Raw genomic sequence first — 11,779 nt, 5'->3', positions numbered from 1 at the left:
CATATAGGATAGACCCCAAAAGAAAAACACGAAAGCATATCATAATCACACTCACTAAAATCAAAAACAAAGAAAAAAGTCTGCGAGCAGCTCGAGAAAAACAAAAAGTCACATACAGAGAAGAACCAATAAGACTAAACTCTGATTATTTGGCAGAAAGAATGCAGGCAAGAAGGCAATGGGATGATACATATAAAACCTTGAAAGAAGAACATTGCCAACCACAAATAATATATCCTGCAAATTTTCATTCAAATATGATGGTGAAATTAGAACATTTCAAGATAAACAGAAATTAAGGAAATATATAAAAACCAAACCAAACCTACAAGAATTATTAAAGGGAGTCCTTCAGTCTGAGAACTAACAACATCAGACCACAGCCTAAATGTAGGACACAAGACTGTACCAGTCAGATACCAAAGTAGGAAATAAACTCTCAAGGACTATCCAAAACCAAAAGAATTGCAACAGGGAACCAGAGAGGTTAATCTGTAAATGACAACAATATCAGAACAATAAAAGAGGGAATAAATGGTGTAGGTATAGAAATTTCTAATGGAGAGGAAGGCAAAGTGATACCAAGTAATAATAGACTGGTTCAAACCTAGGAAGATAAGGGTAAATTCCAAGGTAACCACAAAGAAAGTTAACAAACCTACTCATAAAAATAAAGAAGAAAAACATAGAGTCTCAATAAAAACAAAAGAAATTTACAAACAAAAGGAACTCAGCACAGGAGAGTAAGGGGAACAATGAAAATATTAGCACCACAAAAAAAAAGCACTACAAAATGACAGCAATGAACTCACACCTTTCAATAATTACACTTAATGTAAATGGCTTAAATGCATCCATAAAAAGACACAGAGTGACAGAATGGATTAAAAAACAAGACACACAATGGAGTATTACGCAATGATAATGAACAACGATGAATCTGTGAAGCTTCTCATAACATGGATGAATCTGGAGGGCATTATTCTGAGTGAAATAAGTCAATCACAAAAGGACAAATACTGTATGAGACCACTACTGTAAATACTCATGAAAGGTTTACATACAAAAAGAAACCATCTTTATTGGTTATGAGGGAGGGGAAGTGTAGGGATGGAAAAATACTTAATAGACAATAGATAAGTGGAAACTTTGGTGACGGGTAAGACAGTACACAATACTGGGGAAGCCAGAATAACCTGTAAAAGGCAAGGTCGTGGTAGCCCCAGAGACACATCCATACTCCCTGAGGGACTGAAACTCTGGACTGAGGGCTGTGGGGACCATGATCTCGGGGGAATATCTAGCTCAACAGGCATAACATAATTTATAAAGAAAATGTCCTACATTTTACTTTGGTGAGTAGCATCTGGGGCCTTAAAAGCTTGTGAGTGGCCATCTGAGATACTCCACTGGTCTCACCCCTTCAGGAGAAGGAAGAATGAAGAAAACTAAAAATACAAGGGAAAGATTAGTCCAAAGACTAATGTACCCCATCTACCATGGCCTCCACCAGACTGAGTCCAGTACAACGAGATGGTGCCTGGCTACCACCACTGACTATTCTGACAGGGATCACAACAGAGGGTCCTGGAGAAAAATGTAGAACAAAATTCTAACTCAAAAAGAAAGACCAGACTTACTGGCCTGACAGAGACTGGAGAAACTGGAGTATGGCCCCGGACACCCTTTCAGCTTAGTAGTGAGGTCACTCCTGAGGTTCACCCTTCAGCCAAAGATTGAACAGGCCCATGGACCAAAACAAGACTAAAGGGGCACACCAGCCCTGGGGCAGGGACTGGAAGGCAGGAGGGGACAGGAAAGCTGGTAATAGGGAACCCAAGGTTGAGAAGGGAGAGTGTTGACATAGATTGTCAATCAATGTCATAGAACAATGTGTGTACTATCTGTTTGATAAGAAACTAGTTTGTTCTGTAAAGCTTCACCTAATGTACAAAAAAAAAAAAAGAAGAATTAAAAAAAAAGTCACACTGGAGAGAAAGATCATAAGGCATCTTATGGCGTGAAACTTGGGGTTTATTCTCAGCGGTTTGGCGTGTCGTGATTGGAGGTGGGCAAAGGTAGAAATTGGAGGACAAGTTGGAAGGTCATTGCAGAATCCAGGTAAGACAGGATGATGCTTAGACAGAGATGATGTTAGGAGATACAAGAAAAGAATGGATTAAATATATGTCTTTGGAAACTTTCTGGAATTACTGATGCATTGGAGGTAGGAGGATGAGGGAAAGAAGGAATCAAGGTTGATTCCTAAATTTCTCTCAGGAAAGACATTAGATTCATGAGATTTGTGTATAAAAGCAGAATGTCAGTTGATTACTGTGACATGGATTAGGATTCATTCTGTGTGACCCTAATCTTTCCTAGTAAGCAGACCTGCTTGGGAAGCTGAGAAACTTGAGAAAGTTGTCTGGTGAGCATTAGGCCACACGTTCTTCTCAGTAGCAGGGCTTGGAGAACCAGTCAGTTGGCTTAGGTTTCTCTACTCTCTGCAGTTCTTAAATGGGCACAGGCTCTCTGACTCTACTTCTGTACTCTCAATTGTGGGCAGAAGACCTCCTGGATTGGCACATTTTTTGGATATTGAAAGCATTCCATTTAATTGTGGGCCAGTTTTGTTTACTTAGGGACCATTCTGCCTCATTAACGTGACTTTGCATAATTCTTCTTTGATTGTATATTGAATTTAAACTTTCTGAGGTAGCTTAGGGGTCTCTGGGTGGCACAAACTAACTGAAAGATTGGCGGCTGAAACCCACCCAGAGGTGCCTTGGAAGAAAGTCCTAGAGATCTGCTCCTGAAAGGTCACACCAGGAAAATCCTATGCAGCACAGTTCTACTCTGAAGCACATGGAGTTGCTACGAGTCAAAATTGATCCAATGGCAACTGGTAATGTAAAATGTAATGCCAGTAGCTTTATTTCTCCTTTATCCAAGTTTTTTGGGGATACTTCTTAAATCTCCATACAGTACTGCATGTGTCTATATCAAAGTGAGTCTGAAGGAGATTTCCTGACTCATACAAGCATCTGTCTCCTAATTCCACTCCCGATCACATTCACATTTCAAAATGTTTCTGTTTTAGAAGCCAGCACAACTTGTACAAGGCAAGATCATGGAAGCTTCATAGACACATCCAAACTCCCTGGGGGACCGAATTGGTGGGCTGAGGGCTGTGGGGACCATGGTCTCAGGGAACATCTCGTTCAATTGGCATAACAGTTTGTAAAGAAAATGTTCTACATCCTACTTTTGTGAGTAGTGTCTGGCATCTTAAAAGCCTGTAAGTGGCCATCTAGGATACCCCACTGGTCTCACCCCTTCAGGAGCAAGGAGAAATGGAGAAAACTAAAGATACAAGGGAAAGATTAGTCCAAAGGCCTAATGGATCCCATCCACTGTGGCCTCCACCAGGCTGAGTCCAGTACAATTAATTAGATAGTGCCCGGCTACCACCACTGACTGCTCTGGCAGGGATCACAATAGAGGGTCCTGGACAGAGCTGGAGAAAATGTAGAACAAAATTCTAACTCAAAAAGAAAGACCAGACTTGCTGGCCTGACAGAGACTGGAGAAACCTCGAGAGTATGGCCCTCAGACACCATTTCAGCTTAGTAATGAAGTCACTCCTAAGGTTCACCCTTCAGCCAAAGAGTGGACAGGCCCATAAAATGAAACGAGACTAAAGGGGCACACCAGCCCAGGGGGCAAGGACTAGAAGCAGGAAGGAACAGGAAAGCTGGTAATAGGGAAGCCAAGGTTGAGAAGGGAGAGTGTTGACAGGTCCTGGGGTTGTTAATCAATGTCAAAAAACAGTACATGTACTAAGTGTTTAATGAGAAACTAGTTTGTTGTGTAAATCTTCATCTAAAGTACAAAAAAAAAAGGTGAGACTTTAATGGGAATTTCAAAACTTTTAAAAAATATATGAAATAGACATGATAAGAATAAAATAAACATCCAAAACTTGAACAAAGCCATAGCCATAAGTGTTTCCAACAGTGAAGGATACCAAGGTGTCCATCAACAGATGAATGGATAAGTAAATAAATAAATAATGGTATATTCACACAATGGAATACTACACATCGATAAAGAACAATGATGAACCTGTGAAACATTTCATAACATGGAGGAACCTGGAAGGCATTATGCTGAGTGAAATTAGTCAGTTGCAAAAGGACAAATATCATATAAGACCACTATTAAAAGATCTTGAGAAATAGTTTAAACTGAGAGGAACACATTCTTTTGTGGTTAGGAGAGGGGGGAGGGGAGGAGGGTGGGAGAGGGTTATTTACTGATTAGATAGTAGATAAGACCTACTTTAGGTGAAGGGAAGGACAATACTCAATACAGGGGAGGTCAACACAACTGGACTAAACCAAAAACAAACAAGTTTCCTGAATAAACTGAATGCTTCGAAGGTCAGCAAAGCAGGGCCAGGGGTTTGGGGACTATGGCTTCAGGCGACATCTAAATCAACTGGCAAAATAAAATCTATTAAGAAAACATTTTGCATCCCACTTTGACGTGTGGCATCTGGGGTCTTAAACGCTAGCAAGGAGCCGTCTAAGATGCATCAATGAGTCTCAACCCACCTGGATCAAAGGAGAATGAAGAACACCAAGCTCACAAGGTAATTATGAGCCCAAGAGACAGAAAGGGCTACATGAACTAGAGACCACATCATCCTGAGACCAGAAGAACTAGATGGTGCCCGGCCACAACCAATGACTGCCCTGATAGGGAACACAACAGAGAACACTTGAGGGAGCAGGAGAACAGTGGGATGCAGACCCTAAATTCTCATAAAAAGACCAGACTTAATGCTCTGACTGAGACTAGAAGGACCCTGGCGGTCAAGGTCCCCAAACCTTCTGCTGGCCCAGGACAGGAACCATTCCCGAAGCCAACTTGTCAGACATGGATTGGACTGGACAATGGGTTGGAGAGAGATGCTGATGAGGAGTGAGCTACTTGCACCATGTGGACACTTGAGACTATGCTGCCATCTCCTGTCTGGAGGGGAAATGGGAGGGTAGAGGGGTTAGAAACTGGCAAAATGGTCACGAAAGGAGAGACTGAAAGGAGGAAGTAGGCTGACTCATTAGGGGGCGAGTAAATGGAGTATGTAGTAAGGTATATATAAGTTTATATGTGAGAGACTGACTTGATTTGTAAACTTTCACTTAAAGCACAATAAAAATTATTAAAAAAAAGAGTGAAGGATGCTGAAAAAAGTTATGTTAGTAAAATGTTTCTCTTTTAAATTTTCTTTGCATCTGTTGCAAAAAATTATGCCCAAGGAGTATCCAGTAATGTACAAAAAGTTTACTTATGCTTGCCATGTAATTTGACAGATGACATATTCCTTAATTCTTCTAGTCCCTTCCCTTGAAAACAAACGCATCACTGAAACTCCACCACCTCTATTCTCCCCTACCACAGCATCATGATCGCGAACATTAGCTGAAAGCACTCCTCAGGTATGGAGAAGCCCAGGCCACTTATACTTTTTTAATGTCATTGTATGATAAGATAATGATAAAAGAAAGAGGACTGCCAAAAGAGGGTTACAAGGTATTTTGTATTCAAACGATATCACAGCTCACACACACACACACACACACACACACACAGAGACAGAGAGAGAAAAGAAAACCAATCCCACTGCCATGGAATCAATTCTGACTGACAGCGACCTTACAGGACAGAGTAGAACTGCACCATAGGGTTTCCAAGAAGCAGCTGGTGAATTTGAATCGCTGACCTTTTCATTAGCAGCCAAGCTCTTAACCACTGCACCATCAGGGCTCCACACAGCTACCCACCCAGTCACCTGACCATCCACACAAATTATTGTTCACAAGACAGTTACAAGATTTATAAAAATCATTTATAGCACACTTAAGTAGACAGTGTGCCCTGTCTATAATGGGCACAAGATTAAAGTTATAAATAAAAGCATTTTTCTTTCAATCCTGTTAATATTTCTTCGAGATTGTGTGTAGAGCCTCATGTGGAGATAGTAAAAAATCTAAATTGAGGTTCTTCCTGAATGTTAAACTTGGACCAAATGCCTCCCTGATGTTGTACCCTTCCCCCACTTCCACTACTGCGCATTCACTAGAAATTGATGGAAATCAGTTTAAGTGATTGAGGGCCTTAAGATATTGTCAATGTTGGCATCCCTACTCGCCATGATTTGGGGACAAAGGCTTATGTAGAGCCCGTGCCAGTGAACCTCAGAAACCTAACAAAGACATGGGTCTGCTGAGCGGCATTGTAACTAGACTGGAAGTTGATATGCTCTGCCCACGACCTCGGTAGCAGACAGTGTCCTAGTCCTCACCCCTGGCACAGGGAGCAACAGGCCACAAACCCGCCCCTCGTCTCCGCCAAGGCGCGTGTGACTCCTTTCCGCCCAATGAGGCGCGCCGGGAGACCTCTGGAGCTGCGCGTCCCCTTGGCAATCGAACTAGGCGAGGAGGGCAGGAAAGGGCGGGGGCGTGGCTAGGGAGGGGGCGTGGCTGGATGCGGTGGGGGCGTGGCTGGAGAGGGCCGCGGCGCGGCGGGGCGGGGCCTGGCGGGGAGCCCGGAAGGCTCCCCGCATCCCTACCCCACGGCGCAGAAAGGGAACCGCGCCGCGACCGCCCGCAGCGAGGGTGAGCATCTGGGTAAGAATGGAGGACCCAGATTTTTCAGTTTCCTCCGCGCCGTTGGAGGCGACCGATGGGAATGACACGACAGAAATGTCCACGGGGCCTCAGGTCTTCCAGGAGCCGCTTGTGCTCAGGTTCCTCGACGTGCTCGACAACCCAGAGGATTCCGAGGAGGCCGAGTTGGCCAGGCAGTCCGAGGTGCCTGAGCAGTCCGAGGAGCCCGGGGAGACCGAGGAGCTCGGGGAGTCTGAGGCGCAGGAGGAGTCTGAGGGGCCTGGGGAATATGAGGAATCTGAGGAGCCCGAAGAGCAGGGCGAGCAAGACGAGTCAGAAGAGTCCGAGGAGCTCAGTGAGCCCCACAGGGCCCCTGAGCCCCACGAACCTCCCGAGGTCAACGAGACGCAGGAGCTCGGAGAAGCCGGGTTGCTTCCCTGCGCGGTGACTATCTCGCCGTCCCTGGTGGTCAGGCCCCAGCCACCGGTTCTGCTGTCTTCCACGTGCGGTAGGTGTTGGGGCCCCTCCCAGGCATTGAGCACTGCCCCATGTAGAACTGGGGATCCTGATGGTGCAAGTTGCATCCAAGTTCTCGTTTTGTTGTAAAGATTTGCCTGCTACGTTGCGGTCATTCTCTTTGGACTTAAGGGGCTGTGATGGGAAATTGAGACCCTGGTGATGATACAAACTGAATGTCTTTACTTGCTCCTCTCTCTAGCTGATGATCCCCTAGCTGACCTTGATGACCCTTTGTCACCTCCTTTTGAAACTCTTCTCAGTTTTACTCTGCAGTTAGTCTTTGCATCCCTTTGTGTGGCCACTTTTAACATCACCTTTGTTATAACACATGCTTTTGTATTATATCATCATCTTTCTCCTTAAGGAAATGGAGGGCACATAGTCAACTTTCAATAAATATTAGCCGTTACATTGTTAAAGTTGTAGAAGCAACACATTCACTGTACAATTATTCAAAGAGTACTTAAGTAAGTGGTTTCTCTATGTTCAGGCCTCACAAAATTCACAACGTAACAGGGCTGATGGGACTTGGGTATAAAACACATCACACCTGCTCATTTATGACCCCACCCAAAACAATTCTTCATCCACATTGGGCCTCTAATGCCTTGGCTGACTGCTTTTTTTCTCATGTTCCCTCTGACTCCACCTTTACCCAGCCTCAGTTCTATGGTCTATCATTTCAGTTGCTCACTTACAACATCCTCCATCACTCCATTGGCTCTTGGTCTGTCCACCACACTTCTACTGGCAAAACTCCAACCCTGGTCAAACTTACCCATCTATCTACTCTCTGCCTACACCTGAGCAGCTGACTCTTGCTGTACAAAATCACACAGTCATATTGACTGGTTTTATTTCAGTTTTTATTACCACAAATCTCAGTTGTTCACTCACCACTTCCTAGCAAGCCCACTTTATTCCTTTAGTAAATCAGTTTTCCCAGTCTCTGAGATGATGGCTAAATACCTTTTCTACTGTCCTCCAACCTCCACCCTCACCCAGCTGAAAACTTTATAGGAGAAAATAGGAACAGTCATGAACTCTTTTATTTTTATACCACCAATCTATATACTTAACTGCATCTATACCCAGGCCATCTGCCTTTTCTCATATTTCAGGGAAGAATTGTGCCTCTTTCTATGAAAAGTAAAATCCTCTACTTGTTTTTTGGATTCCACTCTTGTCTCCTGAAGAACTTTGTTTCTGCAGCACCACTTTCTCCCCTTCTAATGAATCAGTGTCATGAGCTCTAGAATCTTCCTTATAGAAATAACCCTTGACCCCATGTCTTCTTCAGATATCTCCTCCTCCCACCTAAAACCAAAAACCAAACCCATTGCTGTTGAGTCGATTCCAACTCACAGCAACCCTGTAAGACAGAGTAGAACTGCCCCATAGGGTTTCCAAAGAACGACTGGTGGATTCAAACTGCTGACCTTTTGTTTAGCAGCCGAGCTCTTAACCAGTGCATCACCAGGGCTCCCCTCCACCCACAGTAACCACCATTTTCCTGTTCTCCTTCACTACATAACTGTCATAATAGTTGTTACTGACTCCATTTCCTCACCTCTTATTCTCTCCTCACCCAGTCGGGCTTCCTTCCCATCTTCCTTCCTTCCACCCCAGTTCACTGAAACTGCTCTGCCTTACTGTCTTTCTGTACACCCATCCTTGTCATCATTCTTGGAGGTTTCAGTATCCTCATGGATGATCCACCTGGCTTTCTCAGTTCCTTGACCTCCTCACTTCGAGTGATCTTGTCCTCCACCCCATGTTAGCCATCTATTGCCCTAACCCTTGATAATGTCGATTGCTGTACTATTTCCAAAATATTTTTCAAGCATTCTAATTTCTAATCATCTGTATTTCCAGTGCATTTCTTTGTACCCTCACTCTCAAAGGGGCCTCCAATCTATTGATCCTACTATCTTTTCATTATATATCAATTTCTTACATCCTTCTGTCTCTCTTTACTCATCTTCTTGCTGTGATTCACCAATGGAATCACTTGCTTGCAAACATCCTTAACTCACTTGCTTCTCTCTCTCTGTAATTCTTGCCTGGTTAAATCCAACTTTTGCCTGCACTTGAAAAACAGGTAATGAGAAGAAGAAAAACAAACAACTATGCTGACTAATCTTTAAATTTATGACCTTGGACTTCAAGTGGGCTCTCAGTGCTGCTTTGCAATCATATACATTTCCCTAGTGAATGCATTCTTCAAATATCCCAGAAAACATGGTCATTGTTTTCGTTCCTCAAACCTCCTACATTCCTTCCTTCTCCCTCATTCTCAGCTGATGGCTTTGCTTTTTATTTCACTGAGGAGAGAAGAGATCATAAAGATCTTCATATTTTTCTCCCACTGAATCTACCAAACTACCCATGTCTATGCTTATATAATCTATCTTTTCTCCTGTTAATAATGAATGAACTGCCCTTATTCCTATTAAAGGCCATTCCTTCAGCCTGTATGTTGGATCCCAACCTATGTAACTTCTTTGATCCTCAAATTTTCCCTCTCTCTTTTTTTTCGCTTGCATCATTGTATTCCCCATCTCCCTTGTGTCGTTCCCATTAGGATAACTTTTTCTTAAACAAGCAAACACTCCTACAACCCCACATAATCTACCAGGTACCACTCCTATTTCTCTGCTCTTCTTTATAGAAGAATTTCTATAGTTGTCTATGAGTCATTATCATTACTGCCTCTCTTCTCATTCTCTTGAGTTAAGCTTTCATCCCCTCCACTTAGCTGAAGTTGCTCTTATTGAGGTCACAATGACCTCTGTCTTGCCATACTCCATGGTTATTTCTTAGTCCTTAACTTACTTATTTGACACTTTCACTTCCTCTTTGCTTGACTTCTGGGATACCACTACCTCCATTGTTGTCATACCTCATTGATTGTTCCTCACTCAGTTTCCTTTCCTGGATCTTTCTCTTCGCAGCCTCTAGGTTGAAGTGACTGATGGCTCAGTTCTCTCAGATTCTTATAGAACATTCCTTATTCCCTGAGTGATGTCATCAGTTCCATGGCATTAACTAGATGCTGGTGGTGGTTGTTGTTAGTTGCCATCAAGTTGATTCCATCTCATGGTGACCACATGTGTACAGGATAGAACTGTGCTCCATAGGGTTTTCAAGGCTGTCATTTTTCGAGAGCAGATCATCAGGCCTGTCTTCAGAGGTACCCCTGGGTGGGTTCAAACCATCAGCCTTTTGATTAGTAGTGAAGCACTTAACCATTTGAGCCCTCCAGGGACTCCTTGTACACTGTAACTTCCCAAATTATTTTTACCTCAACTTCTCCCAGGAATTCCAGAGTCTTATAACCAATTGTCTACTTAACATCACCATTTGAATATCAAGTAGACATGTCAAATTTAACCTGTCTATAATTGAACTTTTAACTCTGCATTCAAACTTGCTTCTCCTCCATTGGTTCCCTACATCAGCAAATGGCACGACCATTCATCCAGGTGCTCTGGTTAAAAACCTCGGAATCATTTGTGACACCCGTTTTTCTCTCAGACCTGCCTGAAAACCATTAGCAAATCCTAATTTCAAAATATATCTTGACTACAGCGACCGTTTCTTAACATCTAAATCTTCATCTTTGTAAGCCACTATCATCTCTTGCCTGGTCTACTGCAGTAAGCCTCTAACTGGGCTGTTACCTCCACTCTTGCACTCCTTCCCTGCTCCCTAGTTTATTGTTCATACAGTGGTCCTAGGGATCCCTTAGGCCATAAATGATATGTTGCTGTCTTGCTCTCAACCCTACAAAGGAGGTTCTCAGTCTACTTAGTATAATCCAAAGTTCTTACCAGGCCTCTAGTATCCCACATGGTCTGCCCGCTGCCTGCTTCCCCAACCTTATGTCCTACCACTCTCCCCAGCTCTCTGTTCTCCAGCCACATGGACCTCCTTGCTCCCACCACAGGACCATTATACTTGCTGTTCCTCTGCCAGGGACATCCTCCCTCAAGTATTTGTCACCTGCCTTAGAAAGGTGTCCCAGATTACTGTATCAAAAAGACCATTCTCTAGTCTGCTCATTTTATTTTTAAAGCACTTATCTAACTGACTGTATATCTATCTGTTTATTTGTTTGCACTAATTAAGCTCATGAGAGGGAATTTTTCTTCTTCACTGTTTCATCCTCAGTGCTTGAATCAGTGCCTGGAATAAATCAGGGTTTTTACAACAATAATTATTGTTGAATGAAGGATTTCTTAATCTCTGTGTTACCAAATCCAACGGTTCCTTCACTATCCTTAGGGTTATTAAGTAGTTTTAAGTAGGCTCAATATCCAAAAGGTGAAAAGAGCTGAAATGTGAATCACCAGATGAACAGATGAACAAAATGTGGTATATACATGCCATGGAATATTACTGAGCCATAAAGAGAAATGAAGTCCTAATGCATGCCACAACATGGATGAACTTTGAAAACATTATGCTGAGCAAAATAAGTCAGTGGCAAAAGGACAAATGCTGTTTGATCTCACTTACATGAAATAAGCAATATATACCCAGTGCCATTGAGTCGGTTCCGATATAGAAACCAAAATTTAATA

General features: G+C 43.0%; 1 protein-coding gene across 1 annotated transcript in view; it reads left to right on the top strand.

The window, feature by feature from the left end:
* Positions 1 to 6,701: 6,701 nt before the first annotated feature.
* Positions 6,702 to 11,779, top strand: part of SPMAP2L (sperm microtubule associated protein 2 like) — an 81,204-nt gene continuing 76,126 nt past the window's right edge. The window contains exon 1 of the mRNA XM_064286315.1: positions 6,702 to 7,182. Coding sequence (XP_064142385.1) covers positions 6,702 to 7,182 — 481 coding nt within the window. The remainder of the gene's footprint in view (positions 7,183 to 11,779) is intronic.

This window comes from Loxodonta africana, chromosome 5 (genome assembly GCF_030014295.1).
Source record: "Loxodonta africana isolate mLoxAfr1 chromosome 5, mLoxAfr1.hap2, whole genome shotgun sequence".
Classification (NCBI taxonomy): Eukaryota; Metazoa; Chordata; class Mammalia; order Proboscidea; family Elephantidae; genus Loxodonta; species Loxodonta africana.
The sequence above is the reverse complement of the archived record's forward strand: the minus strand, read 5'-3'. Positions and strand labels throughout refer to the sequence as shown.